The sequence below is a fragment of the Ornithorhynchus anatinus genome, chromosome X5 (genome assembly GCF_004115215.2).
Source record: "Ornithorhynchus anatinus isolate Pmale09 chromosome X5, mOrnAna1.pri.v4, whole genome shotgun sequence".
NCBI lineage: Eukaryota > Metazoa > Chordata > Mammalia > Monotremata > Ornithorhynchidae > Ornithorhynchus > Ornithorhynchus anatinus.
The window spans coordinates 67,106,528-67,131,675 of NC_041753.1; the positions used below are offsets into that span (position 1 = coordinate 67,106,528).

Consider the following 25,148-nt stretch of genomic DNA (forward strand, 5'->3'; position numbering starts at 1 on the left):
GCGGCGGGGGGGGGGGGGTGGGGGGGGGGGGAGAGTGTTTAACGGCAATCTCCCTTCGACTTCTCGCTGGCCCTTTCTTTCTCTCCCTTCTTTGAAGTGAGGGGAAAAGAGGGAAAAGGGGGAAAAGAGGATCGCTTCCCCTCTTTTCCTCCCTCTCTGTCTTTTCCCCATCCCCCTCTGCCCCACCACCCAAGATGAAAACCTGGCCCCTTATTCTACCCTGGTTTTAAAAGGACAAACTCATCGAAGCCTTCAAAAACACGACTAAACTATAGGACACGTGCTAACTCTTGGGAGACTAAGGGCCGTGCCCTCCTTTCCCGAGACGGAGGAGATGGAAAGTGGCATTCGGGAAATGGCTAAGTAAATTAGCCACTGGATTCCTTGGGTTCCTGGAAGAAACCCAGGTGTCGCGGCGGCGGTTCCGAGAGAAAACCCCGTCACCGCCGTTGGCCACGCAGATGGAGCGGCCCCAGCCGGGGCTCTTGGGCCTCCTTTTCGGGGGCCCGGGGGCGTTAAAAGAGCCTTCCGTCTACTTCTGGGGGCTCGCCGCTATTTGACGAACGCTGAGCCCAACGGCCCGGGACTTTCCGAGCGGAGGATGGATCCTCTTGGGTACTAGGGCTTCCCCGGAGGCTATCCATCTCTTCTAATTCTGCACTTTGCTTGAAACTTTCCAATTTGTCTTCCGACGGGAGCTCTTCTGCAAAGGGTTCTCCGTCGCTCCTCTCGACGCTTTTCCACGTGTCTTCCGGGGGGAACTCTTCTGCAAAGTCTTCTTGGTCGATTCGCTCGAAACCTTCCAACGTGTCTTCCGACGGGAATTCTTCTGCAAAGTCTTCTTTGTCTCTTTTCCGGGAGCTTTCCGACGAGTCTTCCGACCGGAGCTCTTCCTCAAAGCGTTCTTCGTCGCTCGGCTTGAAACCCTCCGACATGTCTTCCAAAGGGAGCTCTTCCACAGAGTCTCCGTCGTCACCCCGCTCGAAACTTTCCAACGTGTCTTCCGACGGGAGCTCTTCTGCAAAGTCTCCTCCGTCGCTCTGCTCGAAGCTTTCCGACGTCTCTTCCCACAGGAGCTCTTCTAAAAAGTCTTCGTCGTTTGGCTTGCGACTTTCCAAAGTGTCTTCCGACGGGAGTTCTGCCAAGTTTTCTCCGTCGCTTTGCCTGAAACTTTCCGACACCCCTTCCGACCGGAGTTCTGCGAGGTTCTCTTCTCGATTCAGGTGTTCTCCATGCACACCGTCCCCTATGGAGAAATAACCCAGCTGACAACGAGTTCCCACACGCACCCAGACAAGTTATGAACGCCGCATTGGCCCGAGGACTTTAACATGATGAAAGGGCAAAACTGCCCGCATCATCATCCCTCGACATAATTGTTAGGTCTGCCTTAATAAATCCATCAGAAAATGAAACAGAAAAAAAAAGTCAGGGCAAGTGCTGAATTCAGGAGAAGCGGCGTGGCCTAATGGATAGAGCACGGGCCTGAGAGTCAGAAGGTCCTGGGTTCTAATTCCAGCTCTGCCACTTGATCTGTTGTGCGACCTCGGGCACGTCACTTCGCTCCTCTGGGTCTCGCTCACCTCATCCGTAAAATGGGGATTGAGACCGTGAGTCCCACGTGGGACAGGGACTGTGCCCAACCCTATATGCTTGCCTTCTCCGCAGCATTCAGTACGGTGCCTGGCACGTAGTAAGTGCTGAACAGATATCAAAAGTATTATGATTATTATGCGGATGGAGTTTCACAACGGATAAGGAGAAGTCACTTCATGTTGGAGTTGCCTGTGCTCAGCTTCCCATTTTTGGACACACTTTTCACCCCCCACACTCCCAACCTGGCCCACTTTCACCGCCCCGTCCCCGCCATGATCCTCCCCGGCCCCCGAGGCCAGTCATCTTTAAGTGGCCTGGCTTTAAAAAAAATAAAATAAAAATTAAGAGTTTTTTAAGTTTGAGACCCTGTTGCTGTCTCCCCTCACTCCACTCCCTGCCTCGCGGCCCCTCCTACCTCACCATACTTTTTTTTAAGGTATTTGTTAGGCGCTTACTATGTGGCATACACTGTACTAAGCACTGGGAGGGATACAACCAAATCGGGCTGGACACAGTCCCTGTCCCACGTGGGGCTCACAGTCTCAATCCCCATTTTCCAGATGAAGTAACCGAGGCCCAGAGAAGTAGAGTGACTTGCCCAAGGTCACCCAGCAGACAAGTGGCAGAGCCGGGGTGAAACCCAAGTCCTTCTGACTCCCAAGCCCGTGCTCTATCCACTAAGCCACGCTGCTTCACCATCGCACCGTCCCAGTAGGGCTCTGGATCCCCCAACTTGGGCCGGGGGAATGTGGGGAGCAGAAAAATCATGCTGCAAGCTCTAGGAGCAGGGAAGGAAGCGAGGTGTGGGGGGCGGGGGTGGGGGGGTGAGACTTCCCTTGTCCGGAGCGACTGCCTGCCCACTGTGGAGAGTGGAATTTTGCAAAGGGAAACCTGGAGCCGGGCGGCTACTCCCTAATCCAACCTTAGAACCCACGTACGTTCTGACCTTTCTGGGATTTCTGTTCTTCTGAATCCCCTCTGGATGACCAGACCGTTTTGTGACTTAAGTCGAAGGTCACGTCTGGCCTGTCTCTCCCATATATTGTATGGCACGGCACGGTGGATAGAGCACGGACCTGGGAGTCAGGAGGTCATGGGTTCTAATCCACGCTCTGGCTCTCGTCTGCTTTATGACCTCGGGTAAGTCACTTCACTTCTCCGTACCTCAGTTCCCTCATCTGGAAAATGGGGATTGAGTCTGTGAGCCCCACATGCGACGGGGACCGTGTCCAACTCGATTTGCCCGTATCCACCCCGGCGCTCAGTACGATGCCCGTCACATAGTAAATGCCTAACAGATGCCATCATTATTCAGCACTTAGAACAGTGCTTGGCACATAATATGCGCTTCACGAACACCATCATTATCATCATCTGACTGGAAGATGGAGGCAGGAATCGTGTCTTGACTAGCCTTTGGAATTCCCCACAGCAACCAGAACAGTGCCCCACGCTGAGGGCGGGCCCTCACACGGTATCGTTAGGGGCAGGGAACGTGACTGCTAATTCTACTGGATCGTCCTCTCCCAAGCGCTTAGAACAGGGCTCTGCACAGAGTAAGCGCTCAATAAACACCATTCTTTCATTCGTTCAACCGTATTTACTGAGAGTTTACTGTGTGCAAAGCACTTTACTAAGCACTTAGGAGAGGACAGTACAACAATGAAGAGATGCATTCCCTGCCTACAGCGAGCTTTAGTCGAGAGGGGGAGACAGACATGAATAGAAATGAATAAAACGACAGATCTGGACAGAAGTGCCGTGGGGCCGGGAGGGGGAGATGAATAAATGGAGCGAATCAGGGCGACGCAGAAGGGAGCGGGAGAAGAGGAAAGGAGGGCTTAGTCGGGAAAGGCCTCTTGGAGGAGGTGTCCCTTCCATAAGGCCTCGAAAGAGGGGAGAGTCACTGCCTGTCAGAGATGATTGATCGACTGCTAGACAGACTTCCCAGTACCCACTCGGTTCTTCCACCTCACGTGCTAACCCTGTTGGTTTTGGCTAGAGGACGCTGTCGTGGAATTCGCCAGCACCCTTTTCAACAGCGCGACCGTGTGTATGTGGATCAGGCGGCGATGCCGTGGCCGAGGGGCATGTACTGGAGCCACCGTTTTCCCTTCTAGATGGTCAGCTCATTGTGGGTGGAGAATGGGTCTGTTTACTGTTCTCTCGTCCTCTCTCAGGCGCTCAGTACAGTGCCCCTCCCACAGTAAGCGCTCAATAAATACGATCGACTGACTGACTTAACAAGGAGTTCATCAAGGACGTAGCCCCTGCGTTACAGAACTAAGCGGAGCTGACCCCTACTGGGGTTTTTTGTTTTTGTCTTTTTTCAAGGTACTTGGTTAGCGCTTGCTCGGTGCCAAGCACTCTACTAAGCGCTGGGGCAGATACGAGACAACCAGGTTGGACGCGGTCCCTATCCCCCAGGAGTCTAAGTGAGAAGGGGGAGGATTTAATCCCTATTTTACGGCAGAGGAAACTGAGGCCCAGAGAGAAGTGAAGTGACTCGCCCGAGGTCACACAGCGGATAAGTGGCAGAGCCGGGATTAGAACCCAGGTCCTGTGACTCCCAGGCCTGGGCTCTATCCAGAAGGCCAACGTTACTCCTCAAAACCTCCCCCTCAAACCCACCAGTCACAGTGCTTGTGGGAGGCCCCTGGGCACATGTCCAGTTTGCCACTGGATCAATCAATCATTCGATCCATGGTATTTATTGAGCGCTTCTTGGGAAGAGGACAGAATAACAGATTGGGTGGACACATTCCCTGCCCAAAATGAACTGACAGTCTAGAGGGGGAGACAGGCGTTAATAGGGAGAAATAAATGACGGATCTGGACATAAGTCCCCGGGGGCTGAGGGAGGGGTGAATCGAGGGAGCAAATCCAGGGGCGGAGCTTGCCATCTAATGGGGGTGGCGTGGGGGAAGACAGCGCCGGAGCAGAAGAAAGAGTAATAATAACTGTGGTATTTGTTAAATGCTTACTATGTGCCAAGCACTGTGCTAAGTACTGGGGTGGATGCAAGCTCATCAGGTCCCACATGGGGCTCATGATCAAAGCAGAAGGGAGAACAAGGATTGAAACCCCATTTTGTAGATGAGGAAACCGAGGCCCAGAGCAGCAAAGTCACTTGCCCAAGGTCACACAGCGGATTTGGGACGGAGCTATTAGGATCCACGTACAGTTGTCCGTTTCGTTGGAGACTACAATCCCCTTGGGGAATCGTCGTGCACGTGTGTGTGTCTAAGTGAGCCTGATGTGGGACTGACTGTTCCACCCGCACCGTGCACACACAGAGATGGTCTTTTGTTCTGGGGTGTTCGCTGTCACTGTTTCCATTGTGCTTCTGAGTTTCACGGCAGCCTACCGAGACAATCGCCTTCACTCCGGAACAAAAGCCGTTTAGAGTAACACGTGGTCACGTGATCGTCTTTGCTCCCCAAAAGTCACTAAGGCAAGGGGGTTTCGGAAATGTCAAAACCTCTCGTATCGAGGGTTGGCCTGCGGGAGGGATCATCGTTACGATGACTGAACTTTTCTTCTGGGGAACTCACACGCATCGTATCTGTGCTCTCGTTAGATTGACTTTTCAGTCAGGGAAATTGAATTACAGAGAGGGTGAAGAACTGGCCGAGCCAGGACCCTTGCTGGAGAAGAAAACGCAACAGAGTCTGTGCAATTCTAAATATGTTCAGGGAGATACTTTTTTGGTATTTGTTAAGAGATTACTAAGTAACTGTACTCGCCCCAGCGCTCAGTAAAGTACCTGGCAGACAGTACGTGCTTAAAAAAATACCGCAAGTACTATTATTATTATGATTATTATGGGCCAGGCACAGTACATAGCTCTGAGGTAGATAAGAGCTAATCGGGTTGGACGCAGTCCCTGTCCACGTGGGGCTCACGGTCTTCAACCCCATTTTCCAGATGAGGGAACTGAGGCCCGGAGAGTAAAGTGACATGCCCAGATCACAGAGCAGACAAGTGACAGAGCCGACATTAGAACCCAGGTCCTTTTGGCTCCCAGGCCCGAGAGTCGCTTCTCGCTTCTGAAAAATGTGTGTCTTCCTGATAGCAATCTTCCCGATAGCAACGGTTCTCTACAGAATCCGGATGGTGATATTTACATGAGACCCAAGAATAAAAACGATGAGTTAAAATTAATAATAAAAAGGGCACTGCACTCACCTGATGTCGGCTGCTGCTCATCTACTTTGTTGCTTCCGTTCTCCTCTGTAGGTTCCTTCTTCGGTTCCCCGTTGCTTTTCTTAAAGTTAATCAAATCATCCTGCAGCTTCCCGATTTCACTGACAAAAGTCTCCATGATTTGTGCAAAAGTGCTGCCATCGCTTTCTGCAGGATTCAAAAAGCTCAGTTTCAAATCCTTTACTACTACTAACAATAATTAAGATACTTGTTAAGTGCTTACTACAGGCCAACTACAGCACTGTAGTTCTTAGCGCTGGGGTAGATACAAGTTAACTGGGTTGGACACAGTCCCTGTCCCACATGGGGCTCACCCTCTTAATCCCCACATTCCAGATGAGGTAACCCAGGCCCAGAGAAGTGAAGCGACTTGCCCCAGGTCACGAAGCAGACAGGTGGCAGAGCCGGGATTAGGACCCAGGTCCTTCTGACTCTCGGGCCCGCGTTCCATAACAATATTAATAATAATAATGACGATGGTATTCGTTAAGCGCTTACTATGTGCCAACCACTGTTCTAAGCGCTGGGGTAGATACAAGGTAATCAGGCTGTCCCATGTGGGGCTCACAGTCTTAATCCCCATTTTCCAGATGAGGTAACTGAGGCCCAGAGAAATTACGTGACTTGCCCACAGTCACACAGCTGAGAAGTGGCGGAGCCGGGATTAGAACCCACGACCTCTGACTCCCAAGACCGGGCTCTTTCCACTGAGCCACGCTGCTTCTCCGTTTACGGAATAAATGGCTCCAGGTTGTACTGTTTGCAGTCGTCGATACTCTTCCTCCAGGACAGAGGTGAGGGCGGGGAAAGGGAGAGAAGGGAGGGATGAGTGGCGGGGAGAGGGAGTTATTTGTCCTCGGTAGTCCAAGACGACACTGGTCGGGACGGCTGGTTGCGGACAGGGAACGTGTCGGCCAGCCCCGCGGTCCCGCGCTCTTCCAAGCGCTTCGGACGGTGCTGGACGCACAGTCGGAGCTCAGAATACCGTCGACCGCCACACCTGTGGGTACGCGTGGGGCCGAACAGGCCAGTGCGGAACCCACAGTCCCCAAGACCCTCTACGAATATACGAGACCGTCCCTTCTTATGCTGTCACCTCCGCCGCCTTGCCTCACTGAGGCGGCGCGTTATGACGTTCCGCCTCAAAAAGAGCCGCTCCTTTCTTGACCGCGAGGACGGGAGAGGTTTCACAGTTGGGCACGGGGAGTAATGATAATGATAACGGTATCTTTTAAGTACTACTATGGGCCAAGCACTTTGCTAAACACCCGGGGCGCGGGGGGGAGATACAGTAATAACAACCCCCAGCGTCTAGTGCAGTGCTTGGCGAAATAGTAGGCGCTTAGATACCACAATTATTATACAGGATAATCAGGTCAGATGCAGTCCCTGCCTCCCAGAGGGCTCGCAGTCTGGGCAGGGGAGACTGGGTATTTCTTCCTCGTCTCAGAGATGAGGAAACTGTTTCTTCGCTCTCCGTGAGGGAAGGACGGACGGACGGATGCTAGAACGAGCCACCAACGGAGGCTGTGGGATTTCCCTCTCCCTGGGGAGCTCAGTGAGGATACGCATCGACCTGTCCCGGACGGTTTAGTTATTCACCGGCTTAGAGCATGGCGTGGTGGATAGGGCCCGGGAGTCAGAAGGGTGTGGGTTCTAATCCCGGCTCTGCCGTCTGTCTGCTGCGTGACCTTGGGCAAATCGCTTCACTTCCCTGGACCTCAGGGACCTCATCTGGAAAATGGGGGTTGAGACCGGGAGCCCCACGTGGGTCAGGGACCGTGTCCAACCTGATCCGCTTGTCACCTCCCCAGCGCTTAGTGGCACCCGGTAAGCGCTTAACAAAATACCGTCATCGTTATTAGAGGCAGGGGCCCGGACCAGCTTCCAGCTCGAGGAGTCTCGGATTCCGCGGGCCTCGACGGATGGCACGAAGCCAGGAGGAGGAGGGCCCGCCGACCCAGGGAAGCCACGGAAAAAGGGAAGGAGGAGGGTAAGGGACCCGAGAAGGGAATGACGGCATGGCAGTCCGAGGAGGCCGAGCCTCGTTCGAGTACGCTGCGACTACGGCATTAGGCTTCTAAATCCTTGCTCTGCCCTTGAGTCAACGAACCCTCCGTTTCGGTCTTTTCAGGAGAGGCATGGTGCTAGATTTATTCTTTTAGATTGATAATAATAAGAACGATGATGACATCCGTTAGGTGCTTCCTATGTTTCAAGCACCGTTCTAAGTGGCGCGGTAGATACAAGGTGGACACGGTCCCTGAGCCACAGGGGGCTCACAGTCCCAAGTACGAGGGAGAACGGGTATCGAATCCCTATCTTACAGATGAGGAAACCGAGATACGATGAGACGGGAGTTACGGAATGAGGAACCGAGCATTTAATACGGTGCTTTGCACACGGTGAGCGCTCAATAAAATACGATCGAATGACCCGACGAGAAGCCGAGAGCCATGAAAACCACCTAGATGGGAGATTTTATTCGGTATCTTTGTTTTCAGGGCAGAAAATTCAATTCTCCCAATAGCTCTTCATTCATTCAATCGTATTTACTGAGCGCTTACTGTGTGCAGAGCAATGTACTACGCACTTGGAAAGTACAATTCAGCAATAAACAGAGTCAATCCCTGCCCACGGCGGGCTGACAGCCTAAGGACGGGCTTCCATTTCACCTTTAATCGTGGACAGAGCCATGCCACTTCTGAAGCGGGTGAAGTTTCGACCATAAAAAAATACCGTCGAACCAACCAAGGAACTACATACGCAACAGATTTTCACGTGTTTCTCTCATGCCCCCGGATTCTACCCACGGCCCCCTCCCCCAACCCCCAACCCAATGCTTACCGTTTAAAACGGCAGCTTTGAAATCAGTCACTATCTGCTGCATCTTCTGATCCATCCCAGGTCCCCTCAGAGACAGAAGGCAGCTGATACATTGTAAGAGGTGTTCCAGGGCCGTCCCGAGTTTCCGGATCACTTGCTCTTGTTGGGAGATCGTCTTCTGCAGGGTCTTGATCTGTAACTTGAGTTTCTCTTCAGATTCCTGCGAAGTACTCACCTATCAGAGACACGTTGGGGAAGGGGGAGAGAGTGGGGGGTCATCTTAATTAGACCATACACTGCTCAAAGTATTTCTCCTATGGAAACCGATTTCTAGAGTCAATGGCAACTCCGACCGATAATAATAATCATGGTATTTGTTAAGCGCTGACTGTGTGCCGGGCGCTGTCCCGAACGCCAGGGTGGATACAAGCAGATCGGGTTGGACACGGCCGTCGGCTCGTTGTGAGCGGGGAACGTGTCTGCTTTTTGTTAGACTGTACTCTCCCGGATGCTTAGTACAGGGCCTTGCCCACAGTGAGAGCTCAATAAATACGACCGAATGAATGAATGAATGAATGAATTAGCGCGTGCCACCAGAAAGGTTCCGGGGAGGAGAGGGGAGAACTTATAAAATTTGCCCTTTCATTAAGAGGAAAAAAACCGGCCACTTGCAGGTCTCACTCGGAGGACGGCAGTTTTTACGCACGTCTAGATAGAGCATTGCCAGATTAGAAAGAAACTTGGAACGGACAGCCGGAATGTCCGATACCTCCATCTGATCCGAATTCTCAGGTATCACGGTCAGACGTGGAGTTTGAGACGTCTTTTGCCTAACCACAGGAGGGAACCCCGCTTCCTGCCTGAAACCGGCTCCTTGCACCATCCCGACTCCAGGCGCCTAGGTAAAGAAAAGATGAAAATGCATCGTTGTCCTTCAGCGTCGTTATCCTCCTCATCAGCTGGGGCATTTACCTGTGCTACTTGTTCGGTGCCTACTAGGCGTCAAGCACTGTTCTAAGAGCTGGGGTCGATACAAGCTAACCCGCCTCTCCCAAGGGGAGTCTACGCAGGAAAGAGAACGGGTATTGAGTGACCATTTTCAAGATGAGGAAATGGAGGCCCAAAGAAGCCAGTGACTTGCCCAAGGTCACACATCACACAGCGGGCAAGTGGCAGGGCACCATAAGAACTCCGACTCGCTCCCTCTAGTCATCCCCTCTCCCAGCCCCACAGCGCTTAGCGTGGCTCGGTGGGAAGAGCCCGGGCTTGGGAGTCAGAGGTCGTGGGTTCTAATCCCGGCTCCGCCACTTGTCAGCCGTGTGACTTTGGGCAAGTCACTTCACTTCTCTGGGTCTCAGTGACCTCATCCGTAAAATGGGGATTAAGACCGTGAGCCCCACGTGGGACAACCTGATTACCTTGTATCTTCCCCAGCGCTTAGAACAGTGCTGGCCACAGAGTAAGGGCTTAACAAATACCATCATTATTATTATATCTGTCATTCATTTCTATTAATGTCTGTCTCCCCTCTAGACTGTAAGTCCTTTGTGGGCAGGGAATGTGTTCACTGTTATATTGTACTCTCCCAAGTGCTCAGTACAGTGCTCTGCACACAGTAAGCGCTCAATAAATACAATCGAATTGAATGAATGAACCCACAGCCTCTTTCCACTTGGCCACGCCGCTTCATCCGTATCTACCGCGGGCTTACCATCTCCAGAGCACCTGTCTAGAGGTCAATAACGTGGCCCCTTGCCCTTGATTCCTCCGACTGGCGTGCTCGTTCATTCCACTGTATTTACTGAGCGCTTCCTGCCCACAATGAGCTTACAGTCTACGGGGGGAGACAGACATTAGACCTGAGCGTCTTTTTCCTAATTACAGCAGGGACCTGCGTGTCCTGTTTTAGACTGTCTTCTTGGTTGTACCGTCGCTATTGTGGCTGCCCAGGTGAAAAAGAGATGAAAATATCATCGTTCGATCAATCCAGCAGTCACATTTACTGAGCGCTGACCGTTATCGTCGCTGTCGTCAGCCTCTACGGAGTAGTTGCTGTGCCCTGGGCAACTGTCTAGGAATGTGGGTACACCAATACGTGGGTATCGTAGTCCCTGCCCCTTAGTACCTGCACGCGGTGAAGATTATTTCTGCTATCCATTGCAGCGGCTTCTGTTTCCCGTTGTTGACGTCTAGCTGCCTCGAGCGTCTAGATAAAGAAAGGACGAAAACACCTTGGGTGGATCGATCACCAACATTCGCATTCGTCTCTACCACTGATACTAACTGGGGCCTTCGCTCAGCGTTTACCAAGTGCCAGGGACTGTACTAAGCACCGGGGAGGATACAAGCAGATCGGGTTGGACCCAGTCCCTGTCCCACGTGGGGCTCACAGTCTCAATCCCCCTTTTCCAGAGATGAGGGAACTGTGGCGCCCGGAGAAGTGAAGTGCCTTGCCCAAGGAAACACAGCGGACAAGCGGCAGAGCCGGGATTAGAACTCATGACCTCCTGACTCCCAGGGGCGGGCTCCATCCACCACGCCATGCTGAGCTCTTACGGCGCTTGGGAGTCGGCGATAACAGTAACGCCCAGGGGTCCCTGCTCTCGAGGAGCTCGGGCGATCGATCCACGTTCCCCCGCGCCCCTCCGACATTCGTTCCGGGAGGCGAGGCGTCCGCCTCCTTCTCCAAGAGAATCGTTCCGAGAATAAGTGGCTCCGGCTAATCCCGATTCACCTTCCCACAGTGTCTCGGATGCTCCCGGAGGAGCTACCGGAGAGTAGCGGGGAGTGGCTAGCAGATGTAGGCTAGCCTGAAGAAAGGTGTGTGTGGTGGAGGGGTGTCAATCCATCGAACAATCAATATTTACTGAGCGCGTACTGTGTGCAGAGCGCTGTACTAAGCACTTGGAAGAGTCCAATACCACAGAACGTGAAGAGGTTGGAGAGAGGGAGTCAGCAAGACCCTCACGTGTACAAAAACCCATCCGGTAGTCATTCACACCTTAACCGACACCGCCTCGCTCCGTATCCAGAGAGACGCGTGTTTGGGGAAGAACGCTTCCGTATTCTTCCACAGCATTCCACCCAAAATACGTGAGAGAAACACACGGCGCAGAAGAACTGGCTAGGGGTGGTTACCTACACCGAGGGAGCCGGATCTGAAATCACTGGGACAGAAATTACTGGAACACCCCTCTTGTCCGGGTGTGGTGGGTACTATCTCCCACATCGGGTTTCTAGAGCCTCCTTCGAGACAAGGAATCTAGGCCGTCTTACTCTGATTTGTTCTCCCTGCCACCTCATCTCCTCTTCCAGCCAACTCTTTCTTTTGGACTCCTCCCGCATTTTCTTCTGCAGCTGGGCCTGCTGGTGTTTCATGTCATTAATGGTCTGCTCGACCTCGGTGGCACGTTTCTTATTCATATTGAAGAGTCTCGTCAGGTCCGCGGACTCCAGACGGTTCTTCTGCAAAAGCTGAGATCACAGGGCAAATGTCAAACACCCAGACCAGTCAGACAACCGGCTCCGTCACGTTCTACAAATAAACCTGAAATCTCCTTTCGATTTCAACCGCAGTTGTTGACCAGGATCGAACGTACTTCGATTTTTATAACCCCACCCCCGAGAAACCCGACAAAACGTGGACACCTGACAAACTCACTTCGGTTGTCTCTTTCTGTCCCTTTATCTTTTCTTTTTTTGCAGGGAAACCAAAACTTCCATAATAATAATATCTGTTAAGCATTTACTGTGTGCCAAGCACTGTTCTAAGCACTGGGGGGGATATAAGGTAATCGGGGTTGTCCCACGTGGGGCTCCCAGTCTTACAGATGAAGGACAGAGAAGTGAAGCGACGTACCCAAAGTCACGCAGCTGACAAGCGGCAGAGCCGGGATCAGAACCCATGACCTCTGACTCCCAAACCCGGGCTCTTTCCACCGAGCCACGCTCCTCCTCCGCTGCCCCTTAACATTTCACCATAGCCTTTAGTCATTCGACCGTATTTACTGAGCGCTTACCGTGTGCAGAGCACTGTACGAAGCGCTTGGGAAAGTACAACAGAACAATAAACAGATGCATTACGAGACAGGGGCAGGCACAAAATGTTGATGCTGACAACTGTTCGGGGGTGCTCTGAAAATTGTCTCTCGGATTTTTGAAAATCCTAAATGGCAGATTTTGGCTTTTAAATCGGTTTCCAAAGGGGTCAAGGATGAGAACTCGCTTATTTGTCGCCTTAAGAGAAAACCCGTTCTTTTCTAGATAGAAAGTATGTTAAGGCGAAAGTGACTGCACGATTGATTAAAATGGTGGATTCCGTTTTGCAATGGCCTTAAGAAGTAAATTATCGTGGAAATAGAGAAAAACAACTAACTCCATCTTTCAATACTCTTTCACTCATTCAATCGTATTTATTGAACGCTTATTGTGTGCAGAGCACCGTACTGAGCTACTTTAAAATAACGGTCGACATGGGCTACGATTCTTAATACTGAACAGCATTTGGAAGCTGCGAGCTTAATTTTTCCCATACCTTTTTTCCCCGTGACCACTTTACTTGAGAACAAGGAAGCTCGTCTACGAGAAATAGACGAGCGTGGTCACCTCCTTGAAGAAAATACACAGCTCACCCTGCTGGCAAAATGATCTCTGCGGAGTAGGTCAAACCTAGTCACTAGCTCGAAAGGGGTAACCTGAAACTCTCCGGCAGGGTGCACGTAAGAATAATAATAATAATGTTAGTATCTGTTAAGCGCTTACTATGTGCAGAGCACCGTTCTAAGCGCTGGCCAGGGTAATCAGGTCGTCCCACGTGAGGCTCACAGTTAATCCCCATTTTACAGATGAGGTAACTGAGGCACAGAGAAGTTAAGTGACTCGCCCACAGTCACACAGCTGACAAGTGGCAGAGCCGGGAGTCGAACCCATGACCTCTGACTCCGAAGCCCAGGCTCTTTCCACGGAGCCACGCTGCTTCCCTTATAATGCTACTGTTTATCTGTATTTGTTAAGCCTTTACTATGTGACAAGCGCTATTCTGGGCGCAGGGGGAGATTCAAGATCATCGGGTCGGATGCGGTCCCTGGCCCACGTGGGGCAGCATGGCTCAGTGGAAAGAGCCCAGGCTTGGGAGTCAGAGCTCGTGGGTTCCGATCCCAGCTCTGCCACTTATCAGCTGTGTGACTTTAGGCAAATCACTTAACTTCTCATCTGTAAAATGGGGATTAAGACCGTGAGCCCCACATGGGACAACCTGATGAACTTGTATCTACCCCAGCGCTTAGAACAGTGCTTGGCACCTAGTAAGCGCTTAACAAGTACCATCATTATTATTATTATTGTTGTGGGGTTCCCAGTCTAGGTAACCGCATGCCCCATTTTCTTCAATTTGCCCCCAGCGAAACGATCTTCTAGAGTGCATATTCCTGAAAGGCAACCCATTAGAAAAGCAGCGTGGCCCAGTGGCAAGAGCACGGGCCTGGGAGTCAGAGGACCCGGGTTCTCTCGTCTGCTGTGCGACCTTGGGCAAATCACTTCCCTTCTCTGGGCCTCGGTTACCTCGTTTGTGAAAATGGGGATTCAATCCTACCCGCTCCTACTTCGACTGTGAGCCCCATGAGGGACAGGGACCGTGTCCAACCTGCCTATCTTGTATCTACCTCGGTGCACAGAACAACTGAGTTACGTACTTAACGAGTACCATTATTATTATTCTAAAAATTCTCAATGGCACCTATTCAGAACACAGACCACTACATCAACCCTCAAGACTGTAAGCTCTCTGTGGGCAGGGAATGGATCTGTTATATCATTCTCTGGTGCTCTCCCAAGCGCTCACTAAAGTGCTCCGCACACGGCAAGCGCTCAAATAAATATGATTGGCTGACCGAGTGATTGACGTTAATGGGAAAATGAACTTGACAGACAATCCCCAAACCTCGTTTCGGCGCTGGGTCTCAATGTCCTCCTTCGTCCCATCAGTCGCCCAGAGCCACTAGCCGACAGCTAACGTGACTTATCCAAGGTTCACGCCCTCTCCCTTCTTTGACCCTTCCTCCGGACCTCGAGCCGTGCAGTGTGCCAAGAAAAGAAATGGGGTGGGAGGGGAGGGGAGCCGGTCTGAGAAACCCAGAAAGTCCTGGTTCCTAAGCGTGTAAGACTGAGGCCCGAGATCGGCACGTTAGAAGCCAGAGGATGTCCGGGACCTTCTTCATTCATTCGTTCGATCGTGTTTATTGAGCGCTTACCGTGTGCAGAGCACTGTACGAAGCGCTTGGGAGAGGACACCAGAACAATAAACAGACCCACTCCCCGCCCACAGTCCAGAGGGGGAGACGGGCATTAATACTCTCTTCCCCTCCCACCTTGCATATTCTGGATCCGTCTTTATAAGTCTGTCAGTCACCTATCGGAGGTATTTATTGAGTGCTTTCTGTGTGCAGGGCACTTGGGAGAGTCCAATCCAACAGAGTTAGCAGACACGTTCCCTGCCCCCAATAAGCTTACAGTCCGGAGAGACCAACCAAGTTTAGCTATACTGGCCCTACCCACAAAAGAGGGATTCTTTTGCACCACCGGAAGACCTTTAAGTTACTCTTCTCAATGCAAAATTTTCAAAAATGACCTGGCTTTTTTGCTTTAGGGCATCGCTCTTCTTCCGGATCTCTTCCTGTAGGTTTTTCTTCCAAAGACTATTTTTGTCGTCTTTGAGTTCCAGACCTCGCAAATGCTTTTCTATTTGGGTTAATTCCTCTTTGCCTCGCGTTGCTTCTTGCTCCAGCTTCGGAACTTCCAGAGACAGCTTTTCGATTTCTGACTTGGCATCACTGGCTGAATAAAAAAGGTAAATAAACATAATCAGAATGACAATGCCGCAAAAACGATAACCATCTCTAAGAGAAGCAGCGTGGTTCAGTGGCAAGAGCTTGGGCTTGGGAGTCAGGGGACGTGGGTCCTAATTCGGGCTCCACCCACCCGTCTGCTGGGTGACCTTGGGCAAGTCACTTTGCTTCTCGGAGCCTCAGTTACCTCATCTGTAAAATGGGGATTAAGACTGTGAGCCCCACGTGGGACAACCTGATTACCTTGTATCTACCCCAGCGCTTAGAACAGTGCTTGGCACATAGTAAGCGTGCAACAGATACAATCACAATAATATGATGATACTCTCGAGAGGATATCGACGCTATATATACCTGTCTGGAAAAACTCCAGTAAAATAATTGTAAGCATCCAAGTTTGGCTTTCACGATCTATTTGAAGTAAGACCACTCAAGGCGGGGCACAGTCAAAAATACACATCAATCAACAAAGTGCATTTATTATTATTAACTTAATAATAATAATGGCATTTGTTAAGTGCTTACTGTGTGCCAGGTACTGTACTAAGCGCTGGGGTGAATACAAGCAAATCGGGTCGAACACGGTCCCTGTGCCACTTGGGGCTCTCAGTTTCAAACCCTGTTTTACAGATGAGGTAACTGAGGCACAGTGAAGTGATCTGCCCAAGGTCACCCAGCAGACAAGTGGCGGAGCCGGGATTAGAACCCGTGACCTTCTAACTCCCAGGCCCAGGCTCTATCCTTCTCTTACTAGGAGCCCCATGTGGGACAGGGACTGTATCCAACCTCATTATCTTGTATCTACCCCAGCGCTCAGAACAGTGCTTGGCACAGAGTAAGCACATAACAAATACCATAATTATGACTGACAAATATCATAACTATTACCATTCTTATGATCATTATCATTTTAGTACTTAAGCGCTTACTATGTGTCACACACTGTTCTAAGCGCTTGGGTAGTACAAGTTAATCAGGTTGGACACAGTCCCTGTCTCACATCTGGCTCACATTCTTAATCCCCAGTTTTTACAGATGCGGCAACTGAGGCACAGAGCAGTAAAGTGACTTGCCCAAGGTCACACAGCAGACCTGTGGCAGAGTCTGGATTAGAACCCACGTCCTTCTGAGCCCCAGGCCCGTGCTCTATCCACTCCTGAACACTTAGAGCTCGGCCCTGGGAGTCAGAAGGACCCGGGTTCTAATCCGGTCTCCTCCACTTGCCTACTGTGTTGCCTTGGGCAAGTCACGTCACTTCTCTGGGTCTCAGTTCCCTCATCTGGAACACGGGGATTGAGACTGTGAGCCCTGTGTGGGACGGGGACTGGGTCCAACCCGATCTGCTCGTATCCACCCCAGCGCTTATTACAGTGTGCTTGGGACACGGTGAGCGTCTAACAAATTCCATCATCATCATTATTCTTCTTCTAATTTCCAGAGCAGAGAGAAATGAAGTGCCTTGCCCAAGGTCCCACAGCAGGCAAACGGCAGAGCCGGGATTAGAACCTAGACCCTTCTGACTCCCAGGCCCGGGCTCTTATAGACCAGGCCTAAGTCCAGGTGTAGTCCTAGGCAGGGCTCTGTCTCAGGGGCTCCTCCGAAGCAGGTGGGAAGCAGGGCAACCTAGTGGAAAGAGCACAGGCCCGGGAGCCAGAGGACCTGGGTTCTCATCCCGGCCCCGCCACTTCCCTACTGTGGGACCGCGGCCAAGTCACTTCACTTCTCTGGGCCTCGGTTTCCACGTCTGGAAGAACGGGGATTTCAAACCTGTCCTCCCTCCCCTGGAGACTGTCATCCCCGTGACAAAGATTCTGACTCGTTATTCGACTGACCATACGCAACTAGTATCTATCTTACCTGTTTGTCGTAATTCCTTCATGAGCCCTTCCTTTATCTTGATACTTCTTGTAAAGGCCTTTATCTTTTGGCTAATGTCTAGCAGTTTCTGAGTTGAAATCTTCTTTTTCTGCCAGTTTAATAGTTTATTTTTCTTGAGAGATTCCATTTTCTCACCTAGAAATGTGAGCAGCTTTTTGATATGTTCCAAAGCACTAAAGAAAAATATGATGCCTAAATTACAGCAAACTACTCCTCGAGGCCTGACCTGGCTTTGCTCTCATGTCTTCCTGGACTGTGATTACTAATAATAGGAACTGTACTATTTGCTAAGCATCTACTATGTGCCAGGCACCGTTCTAAGAGCTTGGGTAGACACCGGATAATCGGGTTGGACCCAGTCCCTGCCCCACACAGGGCTCACAGTCTCACTCCCCATCTTACAGATGAGGAAACTAATAATGACAGCGATGGTATTTGGTAAGCGCTTACTCTGTGCCGAGCACTGTTCTAAGCGCTGGGACAGATACAAGGTCATCAGGTTGTCTCAGGTGGGGCTCACAGTCTCAATCCCCATTCTACAGATGAGGGAACTGAGGCGGCCCAGAGAATTGAAGTGATTTACACCAGGTCCCACAGCAGGCAGGTGGCGGAGGCGGAATTAGGACCCACATCCTTCTGACTCCCCGGGCTCTTTCCACTAGGCCACGCTGCTTCTTGTGGCGGAGAGCTGAAGAGCTGAGTTGGGGGACGGGATCCTATTAGATCCTAGATCCTATAGGATTCTATAGGATCCTATCCTATTATTAGGAACCACCCGGGGAAGTAGCGTGGCTCAGTGGAAAGAGCCAGGGCTTCGGAGTCAGAGGTCATGGGTTCGACTCCCGGCTCTGCCACTTGGCAGCTGTGTGACTGTGGGCGAGTCACTTGACTTCTCTGTGCCTCAGTTACCTCATCTGTAAAATGGGGATTAACTGTGAGCCTCACGTGGGACGACCCGATTACCCTGTATCTCCCCCAGCGCTTAGAACAGTGCTCTGCACATAGCAAGCGCTTAACAAATACCGTCATCATTATTATTATTATTACCACCTAAGCACTTGATTTAGGACAGCCCCCGGAGCACGCACATAACAATGCCAACCATGCTCTTCGTTAAGCGCTTCCCGGGTGCCGAGCACCGTACGAAGCGCTGGGGGAGGTGCAAGACAATCTGGTCGTTCGCAGTCCCCGTCGCACATGGGGCTGGCGGTCTAGGCGGGAGGGAGAACAGGAATTGAAGCCCCATTTGCCAGATGAGGAAAGCGAGGACCAGAGAAGGGATGTGACTTGCCCAAGCTCACACAGCAGGCAGGTGGCAGAGCCGGGATTAAAACTCCCAGGCCCGGCCTCCTTCCACTAGGCCAGACCGCTTCATACGATCCATTACTCCCCCCGCCGGGCCCGTAATTTATTTTAATGTCTGTCTCCCCCGCTACATTCTAAGATCCTTGAGGGCAGATATCTTGTCTTCTCTTCTGTACTGTGTGCTCTTTCCACTAGGCCTGCTTTGCACCCATGTTCTCGATGATGATGTCGGGACAACTGAAGCCGGAGGAGAAGAACGAGATTAGAAACTGAGGGTGAGAGACAAGGTGGGGGGAAGCAGTATGACCTAGTGGATAGAGCCCGGGCCTGGGAGTCAGAAGGAGCTGGGTTCTAATTCTCGCTCCGCCTCTTGTCTGCTGTGTAACCTTGGGCGAGTCGCTTCACTTCTCTGGGCCTCAGGTCTCTCATCTGGAAAATGGGGATTAAGACTGGGAGTTCTATGTGGGACAGGGACTGTGAACAACCCGATTAACTTGTACCTACCCCAGTGCTTAGTACAGTGCCTGGCACATAGCAGGCACTTAACGGATACTATTTTTTAAAAAAAAAAAAAAGAAGGAAAAGGGATGTCGTAGGAAATACAATAGCAGCTTTAGACTCCTTATGTCCATTCAGGGCTCTCAACTTCTCAGAAGAAAGGAATGATATAAATCCAGAGCTATACGGTGTTGAAAAATGTTAAGAAAAAGCAAAGAATTCAAATCAATGACAGGAGACAATCTCTTGCTTCTCGTTTGTACACACGAGAAGCAGCGTGGCCAAGTGGCTAGAGCCTGGGCCTGGGAGGCAGAAGGACCTGGGTTCTAATCCCAGCTCCACCATTTGCCTGCTGTGTAACCTTGAGCAAGCCACTTCAGTTCTCTGAGCCTCAGTTACCTCATCTGGAAAATGGGGATTAAGACCGTGAGCTCCCTTGTAGGACGGGGATTGTGTCCAATCTGATTAACCTGTTTCGACTACAGTGCCCGGAACATAGCTAGCATATAACAATTACCATTTTTAAAACGGCATATTTTAATCAAGGTCAAAGTTATTTTTACAGGTGTGATGAATACTGGGTCTGATCCAGCGCTTAGAACAGTGCTTGGCACATAGTAAGTGCTTAACAAATACCATCATTATTATTATTATTATTCTCAGACTTCCAAATGTCATGAGTTTACCTTGGCCTTCTTTTCAGCCCCTAGAAGGATAAATCTGATAAATGCCACGATTACTACTCTTTCTATCTAATTCACTGAACACACGATGTCCACGATAAGGAATTTTTACTTTGCCACTAAAACAAACCACCTTGCCATTACATACGTTTTTTTCCTTTTAAAGAAGTCAAATGGCTAGCTAGATTATCTCACTTATCCCCAGAGGAATCCCTGAGATTTTTTGTTCTTGATTTCCAAACTCCCCGAGTTAAAGAGCTAGAAACCAGGATCATCGCTATTAATAGCAATAATGATAACTGTGGTATTTGTTAAACACTTACTACGTGCCAAGCATTGTTTTAAGTGCTGGGGTAGATGCAAGGTAATCAGGTTGGACACAGTCCTTGTCCCTCACAGAGCTCCCGATCTCGATCCCCATTTTCCAGATGAGGTAACTGAGGCCCAGAGAAGTGAGGTGACTTGTCAAGGTCAAGCAGCAGACACGTGGCGGAGCCGGGATTAGAACCCGTGACCTCTGACTCCCAGGCCTGTGCTCTTTCCACTAGGCCATGCTAGTTCACCCTCGTATCAGATAGAGACCGCAAGATCTCACCTACTCTCAATTCCAGTTGTCAGTACCTGAGAAAACTTCGGTATCCTTTTGATTCTTCTGTTGACTTAAGTTTGATCTCTGTCTTGTACGGAGATTCGCTGCCCTTGAAAACATGTTTCGCTTGCTAGAAGTTCTGGAAAAAGTTCAAGACTGACAGTCATTTCTCACCTTGCTGGCTTCCTCCCCCAGCCCCCAAGAATGGCAGAAGTTACTGGGCATATTAAAAACAAAACCAACCACCCTCCCAGGACCTTGGACCTGGAAATCTGGACAACCACCCCTAAGAACAAGATTCAGGCAGCTTCTCGGAGAAGTCGGCCTTTTGGGTATTTTCTTTTTTGCGTGTGTGGTATCTGTCAGGTGCTTACTACGCGCCAGGCACCGTACGAAGCGTTGGGGTAGACACGAGCTAATCAGGTTGGACACAGTCCATGTCCCACATGGGGCTCACCATCGCAATCCCCATTTTACAGGTGGGATAGCTGAGGCACACAGAAGTGAAGTGACTCCACCAAGGTCACACCCAGCAGACGAGTGGCGGAGCCGGGATTAGAATCCAGTTCCTTCTGACACCCAGGCCGGGGCTCCATCCGCTAGGCCACGCTGCTTCTCAAAGATGTGGCTTAGCTGAGGAATCATGTCCTACTCTCCTGGGTTTGGTCTTACTGTTTTGCCCGATTGGGAACGCTGAGATGTCTCGGGAGGAAAATCTCTTTCTGGGCCTTAGAAGTGACATGGCCTAACGAACAGAGCCAGGGCCTGGGAGTCAGAAGAACCTGGGTTCTAATCCCCGTGTTGCCACTTGTCTGCTGTGTGATCTTGGGCAAGTCACTTCACTTCTCTGGGCCTTAGTTACCTCATCTGGAAAATGGAGATTAAGACTGGGAGCCCGATGTGGGACAGAGGACTGTCCCCAACCCGATTACCTTATATCTGCCTCAGAGCTTAGAAGAGTGCCTGGCAGTAAAGTAAGCGCTTAACACACACCACAGTTATTATTATCATTGTGATATCATGAGTATTAACAAAAGGCTCAAAATCTGGGGACCGAGAAGCAGCATATGGGAACGCCACAAGGTTAGATGTCAAAGCGTGCTGTAAACCCTGGTGTAGCCTATCGGTTTTGTTGCACCGCGCCCCCCCGGCCCCCGCTTAGATATTCCAATATTCACCAAAGGAGATGTGCCCTCTTAGGAAAAAGTAGCCTCCTCACCCTCCTCATAGAGAAACCAAAGAGAGGACAACTCAAAATCGGCTTCAGTTAAAAAGAGAGGACAGGGGAGGAGGAAAACAACCCTCCTTCAAAATCGGCTTCAGTTAAAAAGAGAAATTAAATCAAAATAGGGTGAAAATAACTCTTAAAGGAAAAAAGCATAAAGAATTTGCCCTATCTGTAATCTATTTTAACATCTGTCTCCCCCTCTAGACTGTAAGCTCCTTGGGGGCAGGGAACGGGCCTACCAATGCACTGTACTCTCCCGAGCGCTTAGCACTGTGCTCTGCACTCAATCAGCACCCAGTAAATACCATTCGTTCATTCGATCGTATTTATTGAGTGCTTACTGTGTGCGGGGCACTCTGCTAAGTGCTTGGGAGAGTAAAATATAACAATAAACAGACACATTCCCTGCCTACAGCGAGCTCAGTCTACCACGGATTGACCATTTAGCCTTTAGCTGTGGATGTGGAAAAGAGAAGATCGGTTCTACCTTGTCTAAAAATAATAATATCAAATAAAAGAAGAGAGGAAGGAAAGAAACGAGGGAAGACTAAATTCTCGGAATAGACTATAAATTTCCACAAGGTGGCAATAACGGAATGCTGCTGGGACTTTGAAATACAAAGGCGGTGGATGAAAGGACAGTTGCTGCCGGCTAAAGGAATCCCCACCAGGACAGGCGCGTCTTCGACACGAGCGCCAGGTAGCAGCGCCCAGTGCCAAGACACTCCTCAACAACGGCTCGGTCTTCTTGAGGGAGGCGATCCATCCCCGAGAGACCGGGAAGAGGCTACTGAGAAGCAGACTGGTAATAATCATAACTACGATATTTAAGCGCTTATGATGTGCCAAGCACTGTTTTAAGCGCTGGGTCGATAGAAGGCAATCAGGTGGTCCCACGTGGGGTTCACAGTCTCAATCCCCATTTTCCAGATGAGGTGACTTGCCCAAGGTCACACTGGAGACAAGTGGCAGAGCCGGAATTCGAATCCATGACCTCTGACTCCCAAGCCCGTGCTCTTGCCGCTGGGCCGCGCTCCTTCTCTAGGCCACGAGGGAGGACTTTAAAGCTCGGCTTGGCTGAGTTGGTTTACTCCGCTCCGGAAGGAGGCCTAAACTCTTGAAGGATCGTAAGGTAGGTGAGACGTTAACGACGACTCAGAGGAGCTCGCTGTGTGTGTCTAACCAACTCTGGTGTATTGGACTCTCCCGAGCAGTTGGTACAGTGCTCTGCACACGGGAAGCGCGTAACAAATGGCACTGACGAAATGCTTACATAAAAAGGGGGAGGAATATTGGGAAATGAGAGAGAGGAGCAGAGTGGCCTAGTGGAAAGAGCCCGGGCCTGGGAGTCAGAGGACCTGGGTTCCAATCGCGACTCCGCCGCCTGTCTGCTGGGTGACCTTGGGCAAGTTCGCTCACTCAATCGTATTTATTGAGCGCTTACAGTGTGCAGAGCACCGGACTGAGCGCTGGGGAGAGCACACTACAACAGTAAGCAGACACATTCCATGACCACAACGAGCTTGCAGTCTAGAGGCGGGGTGAGTCACTTCACTTCTCTGTGCCTCGGTTCCCTCATCCGTAAAATGGGGAATCAGCCTGAAAGCGCCACGTGGGACAGGGTCCGTGTCCAATCTAATTCGCTCGTATCTACCCCCAGAGCTTAGAACAATATTTGACACATAGTGAGCGCTTAGCCCCCTCTCTCAGGGTCATACCTGGAAAGTTTCTGGTACTCTACCGGTCTCGGCTATAGGAGGGAAGAGTCGAGCAGAGGCCTGTCCATTCCGTTCCTAGCTTGGCCAGTGGTTAGCGAGCGGAAGGCCATCTGCTACAAGTCCAAACTCACCTGCGCTGGGCAGCAGCGGCACGGGAGAGAATCGAGGGCAGAGACTCGAGTTTACTGAGCGGAAGAAGGCAGTGGTCAACTACATCCGGATTTTTACCAAGAAAACTCTATGGGTACACTGCCAAAATGACTGCAGGTGGAGGTGGGGCGTTCTGGGAGAGATGCGTCCATGCGGTCGCTATGGGTCGGAGACGACTCGACGGCATAAGACAAGAGACGCGCTTAGCAGAGCCCGTATATATAAAAAAAAGACTAAAAGGAGATAACGATAATCTGAAAGATATAAATGGATTCTATGCGGAGGATCTTGACTATCTGTTCTTAAAGTCCACAGAGGACCGAAGAAGAAATTGGTCTAAATTGCAGGAGACGAGAACGTGGCAGGGCATAAGGAAGAACTCGATGATTACGGTGATAAAATACCGGATCTGACCATCAAAATCGGTCGTCAAGTTTTTAAAACAAAACAAAACAGCAGACTTGGAGGGAAGGAATGGAGTCTTGAAGCACCTTTCAACTCGGACTCTACGAAATCACATCACTTCCCCAAGCGGATCACATCGGACTTGTTTTTCAATACTTTGAGAAAGTGAACATTTAAGACCACATACACACCATTACACAGAGAAACACTTACGCCGTGAGCCCCAAGTAGGACAGGGACTGCATCCAAACGGTTTAATTTGTTTTTTATCCCAGTGCTTAAAACAGTGCTTGACACACAGTAAGCACTTAAATATAATAATAACAATAAATACTTGAACTTGCTTTCACAACAAACACTTCACCATTGCGTTAAAGAGAAAAACAATCATTTGAAACAGACCTAAAATCAAATCTCCTCCTCTTCAGTGTTGATGGTTCTCTTTTACCCTGATGAGAGGAAAGGGAGTTAGTGACTTCAGCTTGATCCTCTATGTACTTTCTTAGCACACGACAAAGACTTTTAAATCCACCTGTTTTTCTGGCCCTGGTGGGCAACGGACAACTTCTAGGGACCTTTTAAATGAACCCCCCGCAAAAGAAATTATTATACTACGCTGACTGCCCGGGACAGTCCATTTAAATACACGTTGCCTTACGTCACAAGGATCCCACTTAAATGAATCCAAATCAGCAGACCTAAGACACAAAAAAATTCTAAAAATTAGTTGCAAGAAACTGAGTCTACTTTCTATCATTGATGAAGGGGGGGGGGGGGGTTGTTAAAAAAAAAAATCAAGATTTCCGGGGCCATACACCGCTCCGTCATCCAGAGTTCTCTGACCTGGGTTCTAATCCCTGGGCTTTGCTACGTGTCTGCTGCTCCAACCCGCACTGGTTCAGATGAGTCCGGAAAGGTTAGCTCAGGTTCTAGCTCACCTTCGCCTTAAGTATCAAACTCATGTATGTATCTCAATCCCCTCTCCTTCTTCCTCCTGTCTCTGCCTCACTGCTCTGTACTTCCCAAAGGTTTAGTACAGTGCATTGCACCCACTGGATGCCCAATAAATGCTGCTTTTCCAGAGGCTCTGAGGGCCAGGTGCTGATTCCGCTGACCTCTCCCAAATGTTCAGTACGGTACTCGGGACTGTAAACTCATTATGGGGGTGTCTCCAAATTCAGTCGGTCAGTTGTATTTACTGAGCGCTTACTGTGTGCAGAGCGC

General features: G+C 50.4%; 1 protein-coding gene across 3 annotated transcripts in view; it reads right to left on the bottom strand.

The window, feature by feature from the left end:
- Positions 1–143: 143 nt before the first annotated feature.
- Positions 144–25,148, bottom strand: part of KIF27 (kinesin family member 27) — a 42,064-nt gene continuing 17,059 nt past the window's right edge. The window contains exons 6-15 of one of the 3 annotated variants that reach the window (XM_029054599.2): positions 24,327–24,373; positions 20,456–20,562; positions 17,328–17,483; positions 15,254–15,459; positions 11,905–12,102; positions 10,754–10,834; positions 9,398–9,526; positions 8,650–8,863; positions 5,785–5,949; positions 144–1,246 (exon numbers count right to left, since the gene is read on the bottom strand). In XM_029054599.2, coding sequence (XP_028910432.1) covers positions 516–1,246; positions 5,785–5,949; positions 8,650–8,863; positions 9,398–9,526; positions 10,754–10,834; positions 11,905–12,102; positions 15,254–15,459; positions 17,328–17,483; positions 20,456–20,562; positions 24,327–24,373 — 2,034 coding nt within the window. In that variant the 3' untranslated portion in view covers positions 144–515. The remainder of the gene's footprint in view (positions 1,247–5,784; positions 5,950–8,649; positions 8,864–9,397; positions 9,527–10,753; positions 10,835–11,904; positions 12,103–15,253; positions 15,460–17,327; positions 17,484–20,455; positions 20,563–24,326; positions 24,374–25,148) is intronic. The other 2 variants (XM_029054601.2, XM_029054600.2) reach the window with 2 other exon arrangements.